At 45.0% G+C, this 26,411-nt stretch overlaps 1 protein-coding gene across 1 annotated transcript in view; it reads right to left on the bottom strand.

Annotated features, from left to right (window-relative positions):
- Positions 1-901: 901 nt before the first annotated feature.
- The window catches only part of LOC104268850 (cytoplasmic dynein 1 intermediate chain 1-like), a gene marked incomplete at both ends in the record, with an annotated part of 44,336 nt that continues 18,826 nt past the window's right edge, over positions 902-26,411 (bottom strand). Inside the window, 4 exons of the mRNA XM_009877561.1 lie at positions 902-1,046; positions 3,146-3,279; positions 6,069-6,182; positions 11,413-11,559. Of these exons, the coding sequence (XP_009875863.1) occupies positions 902-1,046; positions 3,146-3,279; positions 6,069-6,182; positions 11,413-11,559 (540 nt within the window). The remainder of the gene's footprint in view (positions 1,047-3,145; positions 3,280-6,068; positions 6,183-11,412; positions 11,560-26,411) is intronic.

Raw genomic sequence — 26,411 nt, 5'->3', positions numbered from 1 at the left:
CTCAAGATGTGAACCAAATGCAGGCACGAAAACACGGTTAAGACAAAAGCCTGGCATTTGGAAGGCAGTTCTCTACTCTGGCGTATGACAAAACTAACTGTTTAGATGAGATATAATTAGCATTTTAACTCTTCATTCTCCTGTTTCACTCAGCCTGTGCAATGGAACAGCCTGGTCTGCTTAGTCTGTCCCACAGTTTTCACTCCTGCTGTCATTGCTCTATAGTCACACAGTTCTGTGGGGTGTTCAAAGCCTCACAGGACTGTGTTTTCATCTCTGCTGTTCATAGTGCTCTCCCTGCAACAGCTCATGGGGAATCACCCGTACACTAGTCAGCAACAGATCCACGGTGAACATGAACGTAAGTTCCAGCACGTATTTCATCCCTGCTTCCAGCTGTCAATGGTGTCACTGGCACAATTTATACCTTTCGGCTATCACAGCCTCCCACGGCAATGAATTTCACAAGTGATATCGCCTGCATTACATCATGTGTTCTTCCCCTATTCCTTCACCAGAAGAAAGTGTTCCTGCTGCTGCACCACCACGGTGCATGTACCAGCCTTGCAATTTAGCCAGCTCAGGGAATGCTGGACGGATTGTTGGATAACTTTTAGTACGAGACATCTGAATCTCCTTGCCTAGTGAAGTTGCTCAGCACTAGGGATAATACTGAAGTGCAGGCCAGCTAAGATACCTTTCAAGGGCAAGGTGTGCTCCAGGGTGAACATGGTTGACATGGTAACATATTTTACTTGTCATTTTGTCACTACGCCTATTCTAAGCACAGCCTTTCAATTAATTGATTCTTAGGACTTGATATAGACGATGTTGGAACATTTCCTACAACGGCATTTTCACAAGTAGTATTACCCATCCCACCCCAGCTCGGATTTCTTACCTTTGTGGTCCACAACTTGACTGTCCAGTCGAATGATGATGTGACAAAGAGATGGGAAAAGTCGATTGGACCCACTGCCATGTGACAATTAATTCCTGTGACGGGCCCTTGGTGGCCTTCAAAGATTTCACCGATGCCAGCTTTACTGCAGGAAGAAGAGATATTTGCATTCAGAGAGGGATTAAACATCTGGTGAGTTAACATCATTTTTCTTTACTCTGAGGTTCCTGTTTCTTTTCCAAGTTCCATCCAGTCTGTAAATCTCTCTCCTTTCAGGAAGGCCTTTGCTGGCAGGGCTTTACTCCTGTGGGCACAGCTGACGCTCAGGATCCAGCACAGGGAGACTCACTTCTGAAGACTTGCCTTACTCACTTTTACATACGCTGTCTACTACTGTAGTTTGAAATAACGCTTATGTGTAATTATAAAATAATTCTAAATTATAATTATACTGTAGGTTATGCCTCTAAGGAAGCCATTATCGCAAGGAATAACCATTAAAATAAAAATGCAAATATGCTAATGACTGATCATGAGCAATTCCTTTTTCTCTTCAACATCTAACACAACTTGCCACAGCAGTCAATCAAGTCACTGGGAAGCAAATCCTTTTTCACAGAAAGCAAAGGAACTGTTCCTGTGATCAGGTGTCGTACAGTCATTATGCTGAACAAGGGGAGATGTGGATTTCGTCGGCCTGAGGCTAGAATAGTTAGTAGGAAGGAAAAATACAATGCTGGGTAAGAGCGAACGTGCGCGGTTTTCTTCTTCCTGGAAGCAAATGATTCCTGATCAGTTGTCAGTGCTGCCAGAAAGGGGAATCACGAAATTACCCTTTTAGTTACATCACGGAAAAATTGCCAATGGAAGAAAATATGTTAAAAATAGCCACAGCTCTGACCAAGCTGCCCGCCTGGTGCCACTATGAATATGGTGCCACTGCGAATATGGTGCCACTGCGAATACCCAAAGAGATGAGGAGCTGCACCGGAGGAAGTGGGTCCCTCACTGCTAGCGTGGTGTCCCCTCACCACGCGACAGCGTGGCCTCACTGAGGCTCTCCTGCCAGACCTTGCGGAGTGTGCTGGAGCAGGGGCCGAGCTCTGCGGTGCTGGGTACAAAGCACACCTCTGACTTTATCCCTGCACCTCTGCTGTGGAGTTGGTGTGATAAGGGGACTTCTGGAGCACTGAGAACACCTTGTGTATCTGCTGTGCTTTGCCACATCTTTTTTTTTTTTCCAGAATAACACATGGCTCTCCGCTGTGCTGGGCTGAAGAACACAGGAGCCTCTGGAAATAAAATGGGAATGATAGCAAAAACCTCTGAGAAAGAGAGGCACAAAAGGAGCGTGTTTGTTGATGGCCAGCAGAAAGTTTGCTAGAAGGGTGGGCTAACAAGAGGATCCTCTCGTGAGGAACAAACCAGGCATGTCTGAAAGACCAGAAGCGAGAAATGCCCTTGGGCATGCTGCATTTATCCTAGCAGTCTAAGACTAATTCGAACCATCAGCCCTCCACACAGCCTATCAGTCTAATGCTTAAATAGACACAACTTTGCAAAACTGTCGACGGTCAGGTTGAAATAAAAATATTTTAAAATGAAAATTATATTGAAGAAAATATATGTAAAACAGTATTTATACAACATTAGGATACGTAATAGAAGCCTTACGATCTTAAACCAGTGTATCAATGTCTCTCTGGTCTCTTTCTCACATGCACGTGTGCCCACGGTGGCTTTTCTCTGATATATGCCTGTGGAGACTGAAGATGGAGTTGAGGATGGTAAAATAAAGCAGCTTCTCATCTCTGATGAGCAGTTTAGGCCTGATCAACAAAACTTTCTCCTAGGGCCTGATTCGACCTGCCCAGACTCAGATAGCTCTATCTCAGCTAGCTGTCTAGACCTCAGCCTGATCTCATGGGTGAGAAAGAGGCATTTCTGAGGTCCCGTCATCTCTTCTTCAGGCAGATGTCTGAAAAAGGAAAGGGAAATCAAGCTCTGAGAGCAGTCGTTGCTTCCCACCACCTGTGCAGGGAGCCTGGGGCAGCCACCCCCGTACAACAAGCTGTAGCACCGGGGCTCAAAGTTGGGCAACTCCTGTCTGAGGTGTGTGAAGCGGAACAGCACCGGCACTGTCGATCCAAGAGAAAAACCATAAAACTCTCCCCACACATACTGGGCTAAGTCTCACCGGCACAGGTCCACGATGATATTTAAGTACAAAATGCTGAACATCACCTTCCATGACGACAGGCTGTGTAGACTGTTCCCTCTTCGCTGCCAACGACAAAGTTATTGACATCTCCGGTTGGGAAAGCCATTCCTGTAACCGCCACTGCTTTGGACTTATTGTACACCAGCTCCATGCTCTCCTACCAAAACAAGGCTTTGTTATTATTCTGTGATCGTCATCTGGCTTTTGTTCTGTTTCGTTTTCTTCTAACTGATTTCTAAATGTTACACAGGGCAGCAGAAGAGGACAAAGAAATCATCTGAACCAGCCACGTAGCTTTGGTTTCTACGTAGGACATTGTGAAAAGATGCGATGTCACGAACCAGGATGCACTGCTCCTGCCACCCCCACCGCTGGCTGTCACCCGTCTGAGAGTGGCTGGAAGGCACTGGTCGTAGCTACAGCATCTTAAATCAGGCAGAGATGACAGGTGAGAATTCAAAATCTAATGGTGCAGAAAGTAAAGGTAATACCTTAATGGTTACACTTGCCAGCCCCAGGCTCTAATAAAACATGCAATACCCTTCTATTTACAAACGATTTGAAATCAACTGTTTGTCAGGAAACCCATGTAATATCCTGTGCGCCTGAGCCAGTTACCACACTGTGCCATTCGTCTCTTTGCAGACTAAAATTAAAAAGTTGGGGTCCTGTCACCTCCACCATTCTAAGCATTGCTTTTCAGGGATTTTCCGAGGTAACCATAAACACCCCCTTCAGACTCCACCATCAAGCTCCAACACAGCAAGCATATTTCATTTTGTTTTTTTCATTCGGTGGCTATATTTCACAGTAAATCAGCATGCCCAGATTTGCTGTTGCAAGTACAACCAGCATGAACAGTTTGTGGCTGTCGTAAGCTGCGCATGCCTTGAGCAGATTTTGCACAACTTTTTGGTTGCTCAGCCTTGAATGATGTAACCTAAGAATCCAGAAAAGGGCTGAATGATTTAGCAGTTTTCATTTCTCGCTATTTAAGCGGGTATGTTTTCTATGTTTAAAATGTCTAAGCTGCTCTTCTAGTGCCAAAGCCTGTAGCATTCTTCTCAGAGGGGCTTTTTGCTGTAGCTAAAGAAAGTGGGCACCCCCGTGAGACGAGAGGGCTGCAGATCCATAAAGAAATACTTTTGCTTGGTTTATACTTTGAAACAAATTTGGTTCTACGAAAAAGGAAAACAAAACCTGGAAAATGCATGGGCAGAGCGTCTGTGGATCATATATTTCTGCGAAAATCTTCTGGGGCTGAGATAATTGAGTGCCTCTGTGGGGACAGGGCCACATACTGTGGTGAACTCTCTCCTCCCAGTGTCTAACACCGTGGCTGTACACGAATGCTCTGGATTTGGATCTTAAAGTTTCAGACCAACACTCATCAGCAAACACTCTACTCCTCCCGATTTAAAGCTGTGGCATGTAGCTTGACGTCAAGTCCTCTGCCTTTCTTTTCTAGATCGCCAGGAGCCACGCACCAAACTTCGTTGTAATGCAGGGTGTGTTCCCACCCTTGCAGAAAGGCAATTTTGTAGCAGGGACATTCCATCTGAGTGATGAAGCACCAAACGGAGATATTTACAAATGTCTACTTCAACATTTAGTATTCCAGTCAGTCAATACATAAGAGTGGGATTTATCTTCTAGATGTTCAAGTGAGAAACTAGGGAGGGGATTCAGGTGCCTAAACATAGATGTCCGGGCCATTTTAGATGCCTCTGCTTCTCTTAGAGATTATTATTGGTTTCTCTAGACCCAGGACACAACTACCAGATCCATACTGTTGCCTTAGATGAGCATGAGCAACATGATCAGATTTGAAGTTGGCCTCACTTTGAGTATGGAAGTAGATGGGATGACTTCCAGAAGCCTCTTCCATCCTACGATTTGACAGTTCCACTGTCAGGTGGGTATCTAAAATGGCATTTCACACGGGGATGGAGGGAGTCGTCCTCCAGAAATGCTCATTCTTTCTCTGCATTAACTGCAACTGAAATTACTAACTTGGACTTGACACAGACCTATCTTTTAGATGGCTCAGGTTAGGAAAGAGGAGTCCCACCTCTTGTATCAACACTGAAAAGCAAGTAATTCCATAGTAATTGCACATTAAGCCATGATTAACAGATGATTAATTAATGGAATCATTAAGAGGAGCTGCCTCACACCATTTTGAAACAAGATCATACCCCATGATGCTTAGAAAGAAATTACATTAAATTATTTTACTCTAAGAAATGGTATATCGAAGATGAGTGCTGTTTTCTATTCCATAGAAAACATACAACTCCAGAAGATAACACTTAAAAGATACTTTCCAGAGACTTTTTTCAGCAATAGATTCTCTGTTTAGTTTCCATTATTATAACCACTAGTGGTCTGGACAGTTTTCCTGAGTTTCCTTTCATTTCTGATAAAAAGTAGGGGGGGAGAGGTGGGGAAGACAACAGTAGCAAACATTCCAGAAGGGGGAAATTAGTTCTAAAACTTTTGATTTGCCTTGTTTGTTCCTTTGGCTGCTGAAGGCGGGCAGCAAAGTAAGATTTCTGCCTTGGAAACGGGGACTGCCCAGGGTGTGTTGAGCAGCAGCGCAATCTAGTCCATATTTGTTAAACAAAGCTGTAGAGTAAGTACAATTTATACCACGGGCGACGGCTGTAATTACCGGCCTTTAAAATGGATTATTTCATTTTCACTTGAAACTGACCTAAGCATTAACGTATTACGATAATTACATGATTTGTGGTAAAGGAAATGGGGTTTGGCTCTTAGCAGAGGCTGCTGGAAGCAAGCAGCACTCTTTCAAGTGCATCCATTGGTTTTAGTTTGTATAGGACGTGAGGGTTTGGCGTGGAGGAGCTAGATTCCATTAAGCAGGTATCCTGCCCTACCAAATGTGGGTTTTTTTCCCCCCTGTATAGGTGAAAGCAAACCCACCTGTGGAGTTGAGAGCATGTCCAGGCTCCAGGAGCACATTTTGCCATCGGTGGAGACGGTGATGAGATTGTGCGCGTTCTGCGTTCCCACTACGTTCACACAATACACAGGATGCTGAAAACACAGGAACGCTGGAAATCAGAGAGCTGTTCGCATGTCTCCATGAACAAATTTCTAATGTCTCAGACGTTATTTCAAAGAATGATTAAGTGGTCACAGAATGCCTGGAAAATACAGGACTCGGCTTTTGCCAGGGAGGAATTGTTTCATTTTTTTTTTCGATTTAAATTTTAAGACGTGCATTATGGAGGTGGAAATGTTTTCAGAGTTTCATTTTCCTCATAATAAAACAACCCAGCTGAGTAATGCTGTGAAAATACTGAATTATGTGGATGACATTTCACCCACAGGGACATGTATCATTCTACTGATGTCTTTTGACACTGAAATAACCAGCAGAAAGAGGCAAATTGTCCAAAGGGAATCAAAACGAAAACTTTATTCAAGAAAAAGGCTGCATAAAACTTGAACTTTTCCAGAATTTGGCTTGCATGCTAAATATTTGCAAATGTACTCCAGTTGAAAAACATGAACAAATCCATCAGCGTTCTCCAGCACCGGCCAACGTACCTTTTTTAATCTGTCATTATAAATGTGGAGTGACTAAATTTAGGGTGTCACACCTGGTTCACCATAGCATAGTCAGTCCGTGGAGGCTGAATTCCGCTTAGTATGCAATCATGAAACTTGGCCTATTTCTTTTCCAAGGAATCTGGTAACATTTTGAGCCTAAAGCGTCATCTGATATCTGACGGTGACATATGAAGGATGGATCAGGTTCAGCAATCCCCAGAGTGAAAAATCAGTCAGACTGAACAATAAGATTTAATTTCCTTTGACCAGTACAAGCGATACTGCTGAATTAAGACATACACACGAGTCAAGCAGAGAAAATTTGTATTTCTCTTTTTACAAGAGTGTCCATCGATAGGACAAGGGGAAACGGATTTAAGATCAAGGGGAAGAGATTTAGACTGGATCTTAGGAAAAAATTGTTCAGTACAATGGTGGCAAGCCTCTGGAATAAATTGTCCAGAGAGATTGTTGCTGCCCCCTCCCTGGAGATGCTCAAGGCCAGGTTGGAGGAGGCCGTGAGCAACCTGGGCTGGGTAAGGGCGTCCCTGCCCATGGCAGGGGTTGGGTTAGATGATCTCTCAGGTCCCTTCCAACCTAAGACTTTCTAGGATTCTGCCTCTTTTGCTGATGAATAGAAGATCTGTCTCTCCAGGAAGAAAAGATACTTTTCACTGATGCTTTCCTAATTTAAAGAAAAATAGCACCAACTTACAAGAGATCCCTACAGAGCTTTTGAGCCAACTCCACGTAGCATTTGCTCCTCCTGAAAGGAATGGCAGAACCACCCCTTATTTCAGAGTACTTTAAGGTCCAGCTGCTGGTCACCTGCCCAGTCAGCAGGCACAGGCAGAAATCTTCAGAGCCCTGCTTAGCTCTCAGGTTCGATACCAGTCAATGCCCCCTCCCTAAGTGCAGCATCTCGCTCCAGATGTGCTCAGCAATCGCTGCTGAAGCGGCACCTTGTGCTTGGCGGCCACCTGTACACAGCAGTGAGTCACAAGGTCCCTTCTAATGCTGATTTTTCTCTTTCTCTCAAGCTTGTCAGGCGCTTGGTTTCCCCCAGATCATCAAAGAGACCCCAGTCTGTCCCTCACACGTGTCTCAATGCTACTATACTCAGAGGATGGACCTTCTTGCTGCTCAGCAGTGAGCTGATGACCCCAGTGGTAAACGATTAGCACACTCCGATGAGTAAAATAAGTAGAGTCCTATTTTTTTCATGGGTGTTTGACCTCCAGTAGTCCGGAGAGGGACGGAGTGGGTGGGAGGAAGCTAAAGCAAGCAGCGGAGTATCTAGAATATTTAGAGGGCGGGAAGGAGAGAGCTAGCCATGTCTTTCCAGCAGCACCTCAGTGTGCCAGGTCTGGTTTTAATCAGAGCTACCAGCCATCAATTTCATGCACAATAAAACTCACGGCAGAAAAGACATAAAGGAAAATGGATGAAAAAGACAACCAACTGTACGTAACAGAAAGTCTAAACAGGCTCCTTCCTTTCAAAGGGTCGCTACCAGCTTGCTTTTATTTATTTTGGAAATGAAATCATCATGCCAAAGGGTTTTGTCTTAATTAAAATTTCCTGTTGTCCCAAGTGCAGATGTGTGGTGGGTGTGAAAGGAAATTAGTGAGTAAGCTGCGGGTAGAATTCTCTTTCCTGGCGAATCCAGGCAGCAATCACTGATACTGAACTTCATGAAGGTTTAAGGCAGTGATAACAACACACTCTGCTTCAAATAAAGTGAGAGAAAGAGGAAAAATCCTTTCTTCACATATAGCATAGAATCAAATTAAAAAAATGACTATTCAACTCATGTATCTAGCAGTATATAAAGTAACATCGCAACTCTACAGTAGAGCTGTCTCTCTTTAATCCCTTCTTTTTTTTCTTGGAAGGTAGGATTCACAGAATCACAGAATCATTGGAGCTGGAAGGGACTTCTAGAGATCACCTCGTACAACTCCCTTGGTAAAGCAGGATCACCTAGAGCCCACTGCATAGGATTACACCCAGGTGGGGTTTGAAAGTCTCCAGAGAAGGAGACTCCACAAACTCCCTGGGCAGCCTGTGCCAGGGCTCTGTCACCCTCACAGTGAAGAAGGTTTTCCTCATATTTAGATGGAACTTTCTCTGTTCCAGCTTGTGCCCATTGCCCCTTGTCCTGTCACTGGGCTCTACAGAAAAGAGCCCGTCCCCACCCTCCTTACACTCACCCTTCTGATACTTAGAGACAGTGATAAGGTCTCCTCTCAGCCTTCTCTTCTCCAGGCTACATAGTCCCAGCTCTACATCTGCCCTTGTTTGGTGAACCTCATTAAATTCCTTTCTGCCCAACTCTCCAGACCTACTGGGGGGCAGCACAGCCCTCGGGCGTGTCAGCCACCCCTCCCAGTTTTGTACCACCCATTGAACTCGCTGAGGATACTCTCTGCCCCCTTGTCCGGGTCATTGAGCAGGACCAGATCCAATACTGACCCCTAGGGAACACCGCTGGCTACACATCTCCAACTTGACCCTGCACCACTGATCACAACCCTGGCTAGCATTTTGCAACTCAGACTTCATTTACGATTTAAGTGATTCCTATATATGAACAGAAAGTAAGCACTCTCTTATTCTAAAATCTGATCACTCCTTAACATCGTTTCCTCACGTTAGACTGTGTAAACACTTACTTATACCAATCTATGACAGCACATAAAGTGCCCACCAACAACTGAAAGTCATTTATTTATATTTGCCAAAAGCAAAACATCACATATTGTTCCATTTCAATAATAAAGCTAGTTTAATATATAATTCCAGGAGGTACAATTTTGTCTTAAATGTTTTTTGAGCGTAAACAAATTACTTTCCATTAATCTTTTCTTTTCCACTAGATTTTGAGTCCCAGTTGTTCAATTTTCAGTGATAGTCAGCTTCTTGCCACTAGTTTTCTGGTCTGCTACATCTCTAAATTGCACTTCCAGGAGAGACTTGCTTTTCGTGCAGATTGAACATTAGTGGCAGCAAAACGAGCAAAAACATTAGGGAAACGAAAAGCAACGTTGAAGTTGCAACCCATGGCACAGATCATCAGATTATTACATCAACATTCATGATAGTGGAAATTTAGGGAACAATATTTGCACTGCCTGGCCCGCTAAGCATGGCTGTGCACACCTGTTATTTTTTAATATAAGAGAGTTGCCATCATAACAGTGGCCCCATGCTGAACCTTTTGCATTACTTCACGTGGCTTGGCTTCTAGAGCTGGCTGGTAACTCCAGGGATTATGTTCTCACACTCCACTAAAAGTTGAACCTTGATCTGCAGATTCCAAAGATAAGAATCAAAGAGTTGTGAAAGCTGGAGGTGCAAAAGACCTATCACTTTGTCTGATCCCTCAAACAAGATTATTATCTTATCTCTCAAAAGTGCTTTGTGTAGTTCAGTTTCTTATGTTTCAGGAAATCTGCATTTTTTTCTGCCTTCTTTTATCATACTATCACGTTTTTCTCCCTCCTTTCATCCTGTATTTTCTTTTTTTGCTTCCCACTCAGGAATGGTCCCAAGCCCACTCCCAGCATGAGAGATATTCACCATCCACAGGCTGTTGAGCCCAGACTCTGGAAGAGCTCAAGAACACACAACATCTTAGCACAGGATGGTCTGGAGGGCAGCACCACAGCACAGTGAGGACACTTTAGCCGGCGATCCAGGCCTGTCTCTTCCTCCAGCAGAGTATGAGCACTTTGCAACGTAAAGAGAGTCTCCTACCACAGATATCATCACTGTATCACAGAGGAACTCTTTCTTTGTGAACATTTTGTGCTGCTGCTCTGCCTGTGTATCTTCCCAGACATCACCAGAGCCCCGTGCCACCATGATGATATCTACAGGTAGCTCTGCATGTCAGCAAAACGCTCTCCCACATCCCTTTCACTGCGCAAGCTCTACCCTACGGCCCTGTCTGGTGTAGGAGACCGTGTCAGGCATTTCGACGTATTGCTCTGCTGGAAAACAGGAGCAAACTGCCTCCCTTTCTTCAGGGGCACCAGTGTCTACTCACAGGACTCCACTGAGACCACCACAGGTGCCTAATCTGGTTCAGAAGAAAAACTAATGTAAAACAAGACAACAATACATGATTCTGCTGGCCAGGCTGGACCAGTAGACACACAGTGCCTATAGTGACCTGGCTCTCTGTCAGGCGATGGAGAGCACGAGTCCCAGTGCCACTGTACTGGCATAAAAGTGCCAGTGATCCTGCCCTCTTCCTCAGAAAGGAGGATAATCTGAGCGTATGAAGTTCCGCCTCAACATGAGGGGAAGCTTCTTGGCTGTGCGGGTGCCGGAGCCCTGGCCCAGGCTGCCCAGAGAGCGTGTGGAGTCTCCTGCTCTGGAGACTTTCCAACCCGCCTGGACGCGTTCCTGTGGGGCTGCCCTGGGTGACCCTGCTCTGGCAGGGGGTGGCACTGGGTGAGCTCCAGAGCTCCCTTCCAGCCCCAACATCCTGTGATTCTGTGATTCTGTCATTCTATGATTCTAAGCATGATGGTTAAGCACTTCCAGGAGGTGACTGTACATCTCTTATCTATTTTCTTCTCTTCAAGGGCCACACTTATGTTTTCATCTGTGTGGCAACCAGCATTTTAGACACAACTATACAGTTCCCCTTCCCTGCTGACTGTTTCCTCTAAGGCAAGGAGGAGGTCATTTTTATTCTTACCGTGTGAGCAGCAGCAGATAAGGGAGTTCTCTGAACTGGAGTGCGCCTGTGGCTGCGATTATCCCACAAAACAATTTGGCCAGAGTATGTTCCACCAACGACCAGGTTTGGGTGAAAGCGGGCAAAACAGACAGACATCACGGAGGACTGGAGTAAAACGGGTAGAGAAGAAGAGAAAGAGTTACATGGTCAGTCATCTCCTGTTGTCTCCCTCAGGAAGCATACTGTAATTAGCAATTTGTTTTTCAGAAATCACCATATGAGCTCTATTCATATTCCTTGCACACCAGTAATTCTGCTAAAGCCAAGAGGACACATGCAAAGACCTAATTTTGATCCTAAAATGCGCAGTTCAAGTGGTCTTAGGGAAAATATGCACCACAGGATGAATCTTAGCATGGTGCTAAAAACCTGAGATAACCTCTCCCTGATAGTTACAGGAAAGGGGGACACATGCAAAGACCTAATTTTGATCCTAAAATGCGCAGTTCAAGTGGTCTTAGGGAAAATATGCACCTTAGCATGGTGCTAAAATCCTGAGATAACCTCTCCATGACAGTTATAGGAAAGGGTTTAAGTTCATTCCAGATGTGAGAATTTCAGGTAACCAGATGCCGGCCCAACAGAAGTTGGCATCCTGACCCGTGATTTCCCATCATGGAGACCTGGTTCCCTATTGCTCCTCTAGCTTTCAGCTCTCAAACAATGTGGGGTGAGTCTGTCAGAAAGCCTCCCAAGTCTACCTCAAGGTGCCCTGCCTTGAGAGCATGGGCTGACAAGCTACATCTCGTTGGATCAGTAGCTGATTCCTCTACTACAGAGAGGCCCTCGTCTAACAGCAGAGGGAACGGCACTTTCCCTTGCACTGTTTCAGCATGAATCAGGTTTTCCTCATTTTAACTACAGCTGAGTTGCCGTTGTATGTTTTCTCTAGCTGGGGATGCTGGGGATCCAGACTGGCATAACGATTACCCTGGCTGCCTGGCAGAGTGCCCCCAAAAGCCAGCACGGAGATGGGTATCTATCCCAACTACCTTCCAGTCTCATTAAAAGAACATACAGCATCTGAAGTCCTCAAGGGAACAGTCCCCAGAACCTCCATGTGCCAACAAGCTACAGCCAAGAGCAACAAGCTGTAACCCCTTCAAGTCCTCCATCCCCTTATTAAGGAACTATTTCCCGTTTTTCTATAATTGATCCTGGATGTTATGTCTTTGTTTTATGCAAATTGGAAAGCAAAAGTTACAGCGTTCATATAACTTCCGGAGAATTCACGTACTAATCTGTGGACAGAAGCAAATGTCATTTTTTTCACGGGCTTACAAGCCACAGAGCAAGACCTGAACTTCCATGACCATTCATGAAGTTAAACTCACCGATAGTGGGCACATTCTTAAAAAGTCATTTTCTTTCTGCTCCCCATGAGTTTTGGTAACAAACCTTTGTTACAGCTGAATGACCGGACATTTTGAAGCGGTGATGTTCTTGTGTGCGAACCCATTCTACTCAATGGCAAAAGGTTAACGAAATGACCGTTATTTCAGTTGCATAAAAAGCACTGCAGACATTTAAGTAAACTTTGCTGAATGTGGAACGGAGGAGTTGCCAAGCTGAACTCAAGCCAATGTCTACCTAGCTGGTGACCCTGTCAGGCAGGACTGGATGGAATTATAAAAACTTTGACATTGGCAGATGTGTTGTCTTCTTTCCTTTCTGGTCCTCCTCCTGATTTCTAGTGGCTGAGACCGGTTGAACTCTCATACCAGAGCTTTAAAAGTCCTCCTGATAGGGCTAGAAATAATTCTGCTAACTCTTGATAATCGATAACTAGGTTAATAAGTGTAAAGCAAAATCTGAGGTTTAAATAGTTTCTCCCGAATTCAGGTGGCTGCCTGCTATCTATCATTTAAAGCCAGATTCTATGCTAAATTAAGTGTGGGCATACTTACAGCACACAGCAGTATATTCAATACTGGTTTTTTTGACCTAGTAAGATTGCCAAGACAGTGAAATAAGCTGCCACTATGTTTTTTCTTCCCCGTTCTCTCTGTATTCTCGTGGATCTTCGATCCCTTCCCTTCTCAGCTAAAGCTTTTGCCCAAGTTTCTCTGATGTTACATAGTCCAGTATCCAATGACTAGATGATTAGTAAACATAATTGCCTCTTTTAGTCCATTTCTATCCACGCTCTTGAGCATAGTAATATACACTATGGTCAGTCATAGCAACAAAAGGTAGATTCCAAACACCATTTCCAAAGGCCCTATGATCTTTCCAGATAAGAAAATCTACCTCTGACCAACAGGATTTTGGTACTGCTGAGAGGGGCTTAAAACTCAGCTAAAATTCAGCTGCCATCCGGTTTCCACAGATCCCACACGCATTATAATTAAAACGACCCTACAGCACATGTTCTACATTTTATCTCTTTGTTTAATGGCTTCGTGAGTTGTTTTAATCAACCCCTCTCCTTCCTTATAACTAAGCTGACAGATATTCTTACATGAAATGAAATAGCCAGATGATTTTAAAATAGCACAGCTCTACCACTGTGCACACCCCGCAGCAGCTACAAGGCTCCACATGTATTTTAAGAAACCCCAATTCAAACAGTCATTCCACAACAAAGTTCTCAGTTTGTCCGAAACAAACTTGGGAGACTCTGGAGCAGGATGGAGAAGCCAAGTGGACAGCGTATTATTAAATGTTGTGTTTTCATGGTTAGCACGGTTTTGAATTCAGAATCCCAGAAAACAGTCGAATGGTCAGGATATAAACTGCTAAAGTGTGTTTTTCATAAAGTTCAGAAATAACCTACAGACATGACACGGATTTAAGCCTTCTGCACTGCTTCTAGTTTTACGTATCGCTCCAAAGTAACTTGCCTTCTTCAACTGATGAAACGTTCACATCCTTTTAATTATGTCAACGTTATTTTTCTGCCGAGGAAAAACTTCTGTCAAATATTAGAATTTAATGATTTAAGGACTCCACTCCGTAGCACTTAATGTAGTGATTATTTTCTTAAAGTTAATGGCGGTACTCAGATGAGTAAGGGCTGTAAGATCCAGCCCATTCATTTAACAACTTTAAAAGCATTCATTTCTTAGCCTTAATGGGAGAGAGCGGCAGACAGGTCTCCAGTCTGTCTGAACAGCTCTGTGCTCAGGGAGGGCAGCAGAAATCGTTCCCTGCCAGCCTCTTCTGCCTCCAGGCTGCCCCCTGTTTGCCGATTCAAGCAGTCCTGCTCCTCCAAATCAGAGTTTTGCCACTGACTTCAAAGGGGGAGGAACCAGCCCATGGTCAGGTTTCAAAATAGCAGCACATCCCTCTTTGCACTTCTGCCACACCTTTCTAGGGAATCTCGGGGCACTTTGCAATAATGGTGGTAAAGCTTTCCAGTGAGGCACATTTATATGCTGTAAGTACTTGGGTTCGCTTTGGAGAGGACAGAGCAGCTAGTTTCATAGCATAGCGCATACGGAAATGTAAGAGGGATCACCTCAGAAGGCAATTCCGCAGGGACTTTTGCGTCCACAGCATAAAAGTGGAACTCAGAATAGCAGGTTCCCAGCATTATCTTTTCATTTGTGCCACAGAGTATCTACGGCTGCTAATTGTCAGGACCCGCAAGAGTTGGGCAAGTGCCTGCGTTTGGCCACCTGAATTTCTCTGAATTCCTCCGTGCAGTGAATCATTTCATCGTTCGCTTTAACGCTCTGGTGTTTTCTGCCTCTGTGCAAACACAGCCTACTGCATTTAGCTTTCTCTGCCTCTCCTCGGCTGTCTCAGCAACCCCACTAAAGTACTCCCGGTACATCTGGTAGATATTTCTCCTCCCGTAACGTGGCGATGGCTTTCTGGTGGGTGCCACCAGACTGGTGCTTCTGCCTTGTGCCCTGCATGTGGCTCTCCCTGTCTGCAGCGGCGAGCCGCTCTCAAAGGGACAGATGAGCCAGCCCGAATTAGCTCCAGGTGGGAGCACTGCCTGGGCAAACGGAGGAGCCAAGACTAGGCTTGCAAACCTGAGATTTTTGCCTGGCAAATGGGTGATCCCGCTCCCCAAATGCTAAAGTTTCTCCTGGCTGTTACAAGAACCACGCTGTGAAAGTCATTAAGAAACAAAGCATGAAATGTCTGTGCTCTCCTCACGGCAAAGAGAGGGTTGGCCTCAGAAATGTGTCGCCTGGCCCTTGGAGCCTCCTGCAGCCGAAGGGACGAAGGCATCCCAGCCCGGCGCCCTGTTCTGGCAAGGGCTGGGTCTCCTCAGCCCGTAGTGAGAGCAGTGCTACAGGGGTGAGGGGGAGCTTTGCTCAGCCGCTGCTGCCTCCTCCTCCATCCCTTCCTCCCGCCATCCCTGATGTGCTCAGCTCAGGCAGGCCCCAAGCCCTCTTCAAGTGGCTGGCAGAGCTGTTTTTTATTTGAGAAGCTTAATCCAGCCCAGATTTGGGTTAATGATGGCATATCCCTTCAACCACAGCTACACATGCTCGGGACAGACAGTCATTTGGATCCCCCCGGCGGAGAAGCCTGCCCTCAGTCCCCACATCTGATGCGTGTCGGGCCCCAGGGACTCAGCTGCCCGCGCTCAGGGCCCTCGATTCGGATGGCGCGCTGCCCAGCCAGCAGCTGAACAAGTTCACAAAGACCTGGGTGCTAAACAGTAACGACTTTCCATAGGCAACGACTGCCGCCTCCAAAGAGACCTCTTCTGCAGGAAACCACCCCTGTAGGCAGCGCGGCCATACTGGTGCCATATGCCTACACTTGACGCCAGATGGGCCTCGAAACAACACTTCCACAGTGGGAAGAAGTGATCTGAGGGGTTCACAGGCATTTCTAGGCTCCAGAACACCGGGTTATATTGCAGCAGACGCTCAGGAAACTCCTGGGTGGATTTTCTAGCTGAGCAAATGCACGTGAAAAAGCGCTGCAGCCTGTGGCAGGCTACTGCGGGTCAGTCTAACGCAGAGAGCAGTGGGCAATAAAACTAACTACAGCTGAGATGAAGAGGCAGATCCTTTTTCCACGCTTGAGGGAATCGGCTTGGAGGGACTGAGAGCTGAGGGATAAAGCTGTGGTGCTGCTGTTTAATTAGAACCATGAAAAGGTGTCACACTCATAGTCCTTTATCCACAGAAACTGAAGAGGAACTGGACCTCCAATAACCTCTGCCTGCCCTCCTGAGGAATAAATAAATAAAGACAAAGGCCAAAAGAACACGTACGGTTTGCTCATAACCTCGTGCTCTCACTCCTGCTCACCAAAGAGCACGTAAGGAGTCTGAGCACTCCCAGTGCCCCCCAAAACCTTCTGTCCAGGCAGCCAGGAGACCATCCCCTCGTGCCTGCATTGCTGCACACGCTTCGATGTGGCCCCAGAACAGACAGGGATGAGACAGCTACACTGCAAAAGCGGATTAAAATCATCACCTAGAAACAAAACAGCAACGGAGTTACTACATAAAGCCCTTTTTTCCTGCCAGGCCAAGGGAATCAGGGTGGGAAGCAGCGGTACTAGATCCAAACACTGGTTTGTCTGGCTCAGTGCTCCATTTCATCCTTTTTTTGCACCACAAAACGTGTGAGATACCCTGCGAGAGGCAAATCTAGGCGGGCTTTGCCCTGGCTACTGAGGTAGCTGGATTTGTACATTTTTTCATTTTTTTACATTTGTACATAGAGATAATGTTCCTTCCACGAGTCTTGCCTATTTTTAGGATCAGCTATTACAATTCTCAGTATTTGTGTGTTTCACATAAATGTCTGAATTTAATTAATAGTAATAAGCAAAGAGTAGAGAGTATAGCAACAGAATTACAACTGGTTTTCCCAATTAAATGTGAAAAGGTACCTAAAACATGATTTATGTGTATGGAAACCTTTACCAAAGAGGTTAATCCTTCATTCTGAAAGCTTTAAATGCCAAGACTTCTGTATTGCTCCTCCTAACCCTCTTCCTATTCAACTACAAAATAACATCTGAACTATTTGACTACAAAATAACATCTGAAAGATTTTGTTTTAGAGATTATTTGTGGTACCATGCAAAATTCATCTTCTACTAAAAATAAAATAAAAGCAGTTGACATCCTTCACATATTTCAGAAAAATAAATAAAACCAAACAAATACTTCTTCAAACCAAATGTCAGAATCCTGTTTAATTAAAAAAAGGAAGTTTATACTTGGTTATGGTGTGTGTCGACATCTATCCCTTTGATTTACAAGAGTATGGACTAGAAAGAACAGATTGCTTTATTCAAGAGAAAGAAAGGAGGGAGGGGGGCCCAGTGTGACAGGAAAGAGGGTAGGCTGGATTAACTTCAGTGCTTGTTAAAACATGAAGGATTAATGGTAGAAAGGGAGGGAAGAATTGTGAATGTCTCCAGTTTAGGATCTTCAGAAATGTTTGGGGATTCTAAGAATGTCTCACGCAACCACATGAAAGCTGCACAGAGAGACTCAGCCACACGACTGCTCTAAATCCAAAGCTGGTATTGCTCTGCTTACACCAGCAAGCCAATGGAGCTGAAATGTAGCCGCAAATTAAATTTATTTTTATTGAAAAAGTACTAAGTCCTTAAAAAGAAGGAAAAGAGTATGTCAGGAAAAGCAATTCTTTCTTAGCTGAGTTTACAGGGTAGGTAACTCTGACATCTAACCTCAATGCTGACATCTGAGCATTGCAGCGGAATCAAGGGGCTCTGCCCAAGTCTGCAGAAAGGCAATACCCAGCCTCATGCCTTCATTTTAAGCAGGGCAGAAAGCTGAGGCTTTCTGCTTTCATCTCTGTAACTGCAGGTTTGGCTCATGTAACTACAAGAATAAAATAATCAGAAGAAAGTCCACAAGCTGCCTTGCCAAAAGGCAATCTGCGCTTCAGCCCTTTTGGAAAGCGCCTTCGCTAATATTATTCCTTCGGTGGCGTTGTGATGACTCAGAAAAGAAGCAAAACCGCTTGCCGCGTTGCAAAAGCAGATAAACGTGGTACTTCTCCAGCGCAGCACAGGGAGATCCTGCCTGCCTTTATCCGTGACCGTAACACCCAATCAGTTTGGGAAGCCTGAACTACTACACGTAGGTGCAAGCCTAAGAATACAGTCTTTGCTGAATATCATACCTTCTTTGTTAGACTGATGACGTGAGAATTAAAGCCTGAAGAGATGAGGAGCAATCTCCTAACAACGGCATCAACTTTTCTTTTCACCCAGTCGCTCATGTGCTAAGTATCTGAATTCATCCGTTTTCCCTGATGAGGACCTGGTTGCTTATCAAACTGCTTGGCCAAATCCTTCATGTCCTTGTGCCTGCATGTTGGAGAGGCAAGCACTTCCTTGCTTTGTCTGTTTTATGTAGGTCATGATCCTCTTTAACAGTTAGACAAGAGCGCTCCTAATTGTTTTGATGAAATTATTCACCAGCCTGAAGTGACGGGTCTGAACCACCCTTGCAGACCTGGAGCCTGAGGGTGTGTGTCTGCGGGCGGAGCACAGAGACCTTCTGCCGTCCCAGCCCAGACCACAGGCTGGCCAGAATTTGGAGCAGATGGTTGGTGTCATCTTGGGCACGGTGCTCTGGCACTCCGCACGCCACAGGGCTCCCTAGTTTCAGCGCAGTATCAGCCAAAGGCTTCTGCTCGCCACCACCCATCGCTATTGCTGAGAGCTCTTTGGGACAGAGATTGCTTTCTTACCACGGGTTTGGAATAAATTATTTTTCAAAGGCGTCTCAATCTGGGGGAGGTCTCCAGAATTTATCAAATAATAGCATGAAATAATTACATGAAAAAAAGTACTGAGGGAAGTGGTTGGAAATGCCATGAGGTAAGAAGTTCTTAAAGCGAAGAGCATTCAGTTGCTTCCTGAAAGTATGGGGCTGGTGGCAGAACGTCCCTATCAGCTACCAGAAATCCTTTAGAAATCAGTCATCACCTACACGGGACATGAAAAAAAACCAGAATTTATCTGGTGTGTTTCTACAGACACTTTAGTTTCTGGTAACTGGTGGTTGCTGTTTCCATACAGAGGGAAATTCCAAGAGATTTTAGAAGTTGGAATCTGTGGGGAATTGCAGCCTGAGTCATTTTCTAGTGATGAAACCTCAGTAACATTCTGCACACATCGAATCACTTTGACTTCTGTTTTAAAAAGCATCTGAAACAGAAAAGGTGTTTATCCCCACACCAGCTTCCTGGCGAGGCAAAAGTATTCAGGTGCTCCAAAGCGTGCTGGCAAATCCCATCACCTGCCTTTTTCTTCATCTGGAGGGACCTGACCACATTGGTAAACCTGCCTCAAAACCACCGGAGCGTAATTTAACGTCTTAACAGCTTTGGCCTGGCGTCAGCCAAAAATGCAGATTCAGACACAATCAATGCCCAGCTGTACTCCATCGCTAATTCAGGGTAAGATGCGTGTCTTCTATTTTTAGATTGCACACTGCTGTGGAGAATGTTTACAGTTTTCCTTTCCATAGTGAAAAATGTCAGGATGCAATTGTCACCCCTCTTTTTTCCTTTGAGTTCTTGGGGTTTTTTTTGCCTGATGGTGGGTTGTTTCTTTTTTCCTACCCCTAGAAAAGGGCTGACTGGACTGGATTCGTAATATGAAAGGGCTGTTTAACACCGGTAGCTATCCCAAATAAAGGATGTCAACCAAACCATGACCTCCGTCTTGCTCTAGTGTGCCCACCCTCCCACACAAGCGGTCATGCACTCTGCGGGTTAGCTGAGATGCGTTTGGGTTTCCTCGGGGCTCAGAAAATCGGGAAGGTAAGTTACAACGAACACTCTGCAGTAAGTCAAGAAGGGGCAATGACTCAAGAGAAATGAAAGATTTTACATTCAACTTTGCTGCTCCACTGAAATGCTTAATTCTCCATTCCCCATAGACTCTATAGAAATATGCTCAAAGATAAAGTCTTTGCAGAATTTTAGGGACAGTTTAACTAAAACACCAACAACTGCTGTAGCAAATACCCCTAATGCTATGTGCTTTGTCTTGAAAACTATACCCCATGCCCAACCTGCTGTGTGTGTATTAAATCTACTGTCACCGCATGCTGATAATAGAATAAAGAACAAGAACTGATGCTTCCCTAATCCTTTTTATTCCTCTTTAGCACTCATTTTGGTGAGCAGGGCAGAGATTGCAGCATTCAGCGCCAGAAGGTCCTGAGGGAGTATTCAGTATAGGACGAGTTTTCAAAAGCCACCCCTGTCTGCATATCCTTAAAGCAAATTAACAAATTGCACTTGCATGCATTAGTATCCATGCATTTGGATGGCAATAATAAAGATAAAAAGATTGGACTCCATAGCAAAAATAAAGAGGAAGAGTTCTTTTTAGCCTGTTTTGGTCAATCTATTCATCACCGTATTTCTTTGCATTCCTACAGGGTTTGGGTTTTTTTTGGAGGAGGAATATTTTAGGCACTGAAAATCTTGAGAACGTACTCAAGACACCACAAAAACCAAAGCCCTCTCTAGGCGTCGCAGTTAGGCAGCTCCAGGCAAAAGCATCTGTGAAGGCGAAACCCCTTCTGCCTATCAAACGCCTGGGGAACCTGGCTGGAGAGATGAGTCCAGGAGTTCTGGTCACTTCTCCTGAATTACTTCTGCCTATTCTCTGATGTTTTCTACTATTAAACACAGATACAGTCTTGACAGCTCAGCCCCATGCCCATCAAGTGCCCCAGCCACTGGTTTAAGGACTTAAGCTTCTTGTTGCTCCATACCTTTTCTCCAGGCAGAGTTTGCTTTCTGCTGGAACCACAGCCTGGCCTCAGGAACGAGACTTAAGAGTCCTTATCCAGGGTGGTTCCTATTTAGCACTGTTCAAAAGCAGAAGAAATCCCCCAGAGAGTGAGCTATGGGCTAGGCTGGCTTGGAATCTTGGCCTCCTGGACTCTTCTCCTCACACAGAAAGCACAGCAGATAACCACTTGATAGCAAGTTCTGGAAATACCAGAGTTGGGCTTTACAGAACACACAGAGAATTCCAGATTTGGAGAACAGGAATAGAAGCACGAGTTGTTCTTGAGCTGTGGTGGTAGCTTGGTGGTTTCTATGGCAGCAGTTCCCCAAACCACGCATTTGATCCATCAAACTATGTGAAACCACGGATGAATTAGAAGCCAGTGCAGATGCTGCAAGAACAATTACCTACAACTCAGCCTGTGAAGTTGGGCGTAGTAGTCATGGCTGCTTATAAGGGAGTTGCAGATAAATCTCAGGTGTAGCACTCAGTGCAAAGGCCCAAAATAAACGCACAGGCCATGAGGACCCAGGCACGGTCAGAAGAACAAGCGTATCAGACCAAGAATGCTTTAAAGACCCAGCTCAGGAAAGAATTTAGCTATATACTTAAGCCTCTCTTTTCTCAGAAGTCCATGCACTTAATTGTAGTTAATTCTTCTAGGGTCCCCATGGGTTCAATGACTAAAAATTCTGCTCAAGCACAGGCAATTTCTCGATTCAGGACTTCTGAGAGCCAGTGACCTCCTTTCAGAGAGGAAGGAAGGCCAGCCTGACATTCAGCAGGCCCTGGGAAGACTGCAGAATTAGGGACCGGCACGGCACGGCTGATTTCTGCATAACCTCAGAGAAAGGCAAGGGAAAGGAGTCTGAAGTGTCAGACACAGAGTTGCTGAATTGCCAGGGTGGCAAGGCACGTCTGGAGGTTCTTCAGTCCAGCCCCTTGCCCAGAGCTGGGTCAGCTGGACCAGACTGCTCATGACTGTGCGTCGCTGGGTTCTGAGTATCTCCATGGATGGAGACCCCACGAGCTCTGGGGGAGGCCTGTGCCAGGAGTCAGTCACCTTCAGAGTAAATTAGCTTTTCTTCTTACGTTTAAATGCCATTTCCTGTATTTCTGTTTGTGCCCACTGCCCCTTATCCTGTCACTGGGTGCCACTGAGAAGAGCCTGGCTCCATCCTCTTTATTCCCCCATCAGATGTTTGCGCACATTGCTAAGATCCCCCTGAGCCTTCTCTTCTCCAGGTTGAGCAGCCCTAGCTCTCTCAGCCTCTCCTTGTATGAGATAATCTGGGCCCTAAATCACCTTTGAGACCCTTTACTGGACTCTCTCCGGTATGTCCAAGATTCTCTTGCACCGGGGAGCCTGGAACTGAATGAATCTCGACTGGACCCCTCTTTGCCTTCCAAAGGCCCTACAGGTCCGTGACTGAATGGAGCTCTGCCTGCTCCTGGACACAGGTCACTTGGTTTTCCAGGTCAAGGCTAGGGAGCAAAGGGACAACGCTTTATCTTATCTTACTTGTTTCTAAGCAAGTGGCATTTTGTACTCTGTAGTCTGTGTTACTTGGGCAAACTTCTATCCGTTCACTGTCAAAATAATTACAGTCATCTTTTCTTATCTTTTTGATTTAATTGCAGCTTCTAATGAAGACTGACAGGCTATTATATTTGCCCAAATCCATCACTTTCACTGATGTATCATTTATAGGTTGTGTCACTACATAATTGGAAATAATTGAAAATTAATTAAACACTGCACATAGATATGAGGATTGAGAGAGGCACAGACAAACAGCTGCCTAGTGGAAATGCAGAAGATACCACAGGCAAGTCTGTATTTAAGAATGAGGGCGGGAGCAAGAGTTGCCTTTGCCATGTTCATGCTTCCTACAGTCAATCACTATAAAAATTCCAGTGTGAGTAGCCTGTTTCTGCGCCCACGGAGCATTTAGGGAGCAGCTAAGGGCAGGTGGGAATACATGATTACTTCCCATTACAGATTCAATTTTTAATCCCCCTTTCTCCAAACAAACTCGGGTTTCCTGAAATTTCACATCCCGCTTTCTTCACCTGCAAGGTTCTGCCGCTTGGTTTCTGCCATTATTTTTCCGTGAGTACCCTTGGAGGGGAGGAAGGAGCCCAGAAAGTGTTTTTCCAGTCTCAAGGTCAAAACTTCCCATTACAGATTCAATTTTTAATCCCCCTTTCTCCAAACAAACTCGGGTTTCCTGAAATTTCACATCCCGCTTTCTTCACCTGCAAGGTTCTGCCGCTTGGTTTCTGCCATTATTTTTCCGTGAGTACCCTTGGAGGGGAGGAAGGAGCGCAAAGGTCAAAGCCTCAGTTAAAATAAATCCCCGTAGTTCCACCAGTTTACATTTGCTGACTCCTGGAGTAACCAAGGAGCACACCTTGCTCAAAAACCCGCCGGCCACTCTCACCACTGATGGGACATTTTATAGTGCATCACTATCCTGCCAGGAAGAACGGATTTACCCCAGACAACCGACAGCAAACAGCAGCTCTGCACACCTCCTATACATTAACTCAGTCCAAATTGGGTTCGCTCCACCTATTTCCAGATGTAAACACGAGACAGCAAACGTTAAGCACATCCTTCTCCCCATGAAACGAGCGGTGATCCAGTGTATGTTCATGAGCACTACGCAACCGAAGTGGAATCGATATTTACCTCAGCCTCAGAAATACCGAACATTGTTTTAAGAGCGATCGAAACGAGTTAGTCACAGAACCCGACGCACCCTGGCACATTCTGTGTCAGAGACAGTGAGAGCGCTCTGAGCTCTCCAACAGGACAAGCTTTCCAAAGCGTATTGCTTCTTGCACATAGGACATTGCTTGGCGTCTCATGCTGAAACAAATGGACTTTAGCTTTTCTACTCTGATACTTTTCACGCTAAAGATAACCCTGCTTTAACAGAATTTCACCAGATTGACCTGCTGTGTGGAAATTACATCCACAGGGTTTGTCATTGTGCACAACCTGTTGTCATGGCTATAGAATGGATTGTGACATTTTCACGAAACGCTGCGAATGCCTTGGTATGGGCACTTACTGCTAAGGAAGGCTCACTTTTTAAAATCACCATTACAGGGGCAGCAAACATGATACCAGTGCTAGTACAGTAAGAATTGCTGGGCAGCCTCCGTGGGGCTGATAGAGACTCCCCTTGCTGCCGCCTCCCCGAAGATCCTCTGCCCCAGGGGAAGCATCTTCCAAGGATAACATCAACATCTCAGCCGGTCCGCACGTGCTTCTGCTTTTTTCCCTTTGTGGGAAGCAGGGAGCATTCATCATCATTAAATCCATGTTGCTCATACACAAAAGTTCTTTTCAGGGGAGCACTTGTCAGTCATCCAGCCATGGGGGCAGAGGGCAGAAAACTGTTGATTTTAGACTTAAGGCAGAGGACAGTTGTATCCTGGGCTGTAATGATGGATTCCTTGGTTTCTGGGGCCTTTTACAGCACTTTAGAAGAGGAACTGTTTTATATTTTGTGCCAGGTAGCACAGAAAGAGGCTTCACTCTTCACACAGAGCTCCCACAGAGACAGAAACCATGATGTGAAATAATTTTCTCGAATTTGGACCAAATGTACTCTCCGTTGCAAGTAGCTTGCGATGTGAACGGTTACATAACCCAAACAGAAAAGTCATGCTTATGGCTCTTTATCCATCATTTGCAGGGCAGCTAGGGAATTGCATGGTGTTTTATTTCTTTTGTGGCAAAAAAGTTCTGTGGAAGAATCCCAGTGACTTATTGATTTCACTTGTGATCCTGCATTTCTTCTTCACCCAGAACTCTTTTAGCACTGGGAGTTTCAGATATACAAGAAAAACTTTAAAATGTAGCGTTCGCATCAACGGAGGCAAGTTATGTTTTTTCCCTTCCTTCGTCCCTTTTTCTTAAAATATTTTATACTAGGTCATGTGGAAATGTAACCAAATCAACAACACTAACCTATAAAACACCCTCAGGAACAATTACAGGATTTGGTGATTTTTTTTTCTTTTTTCACTGTGATTTTGGGATAGTGTGACAAATTTCCATCTTTTATCATCGTAGTTTTTCAAAATTCTGAGTTGAATGAATAATGTCATGTGTTTACAAGTATCAATAATCTAAGCCATCTGCAAAGGAATGGTTTTGCAAAGGCATCTCTTTCAGGACACTGTGGATTTTGTCACTGCCTGAGGTTTTGGCAAACCATCGACATCACTATAATTTTCTCTTATGAAATGTAGTTTTTGACCGAGATCTTATTTTTTTTTTCCTTAGCTAGCTAAAGTTTAAAAATACTGCATGTCCAACTCTGCAAATTCAAAGGTTAGGTTTTCTCCAGACTGCATTAGCTGCACATTGCTTATTCGGTGGCAGTAATTCAGAAGGTACAATGCAAGTTCTCAGTGAAACAAACAAGGAAAAAAAAAAAAAAGAATGCCTGCAATATTGAGTGGCCAGCACATTCTTTATATGTGGTCTGAAGGGAAGAATACCTGAACTTTAAGAGGAGAAACAGCATTTTTATGTACAGATTCATACGAATTTCTGTTTTAATACCCACGAAGATCACGGCGCTATTGCTAGCAGTGACATCATTTAAGTGTGTGACACTACACCTCCTCTAAAAAAGGCTTAGAAGCAGGAACCACCGAAAATCTACCCAAGACAAGTCAATTTGTCACTTCCTAATTTTTTCGTTCTCAGTTGAATTCTCCGTTTCAGATGAGGAAGGTGATCTACGTTAAGAACCGTAAGCAGAGGAGCATTGTGCTTCTAGCAGACTTTGTACGTGCAAACACAGGTAGTTCAGAACGTTAATTACTCACAGGGAAAGTGCACCCACCTCCTCCTCTGTGTTAGCAGCTGTTGGCCCGGCTGACGGCATACGGCACACAGTTATGCTGTAATAATGTACAGATTGGCTCCCAGGGCTTCCACCCTCTTAAGGGTTCCACACGAGATAGCGATAGACCCAAATCATCACGCAAAAAGCAGCTTTGCTAAAGGTGAGGAAAGGTAAAGGGAAACCCAAGGCAAGGCATACAACTCTGCGAATCCACTTGACACCCCTTCAGTGGAGCTTCTCTGCAGCCTTGCCACGAAGAAGGTTTCTCTCTCCCCACTCTTGCTAAGAGAAACATCATTATTTGATTTCGGGTGGAAATAAAATCAATCTTAAAAGGTTTTCAGACTGGAAGGCGGCGTGGAAAACACA

Source organism: Apaloderma vittatum, unplaced genomic scaffold, assembly GCF_000703405.1.
Source record: "Apaloderma vittatum isolate BGI_N311 unplaced genomic scaffold, ASM70340v1 scaffold5741, whole genome shotgun sequence".
Taxonomy (NCBI): domain Eukaryota; kingdom Metazoa; phylum Chordata; class Aves; order Trogoniformes; family Trogonidae; genus Apaloderma; species Apaloderma vittatum.
Note: the sequence above shows the minus strand (reverse complement) of the source record. Positions and strands in the feature narration are given on the sequence as shown.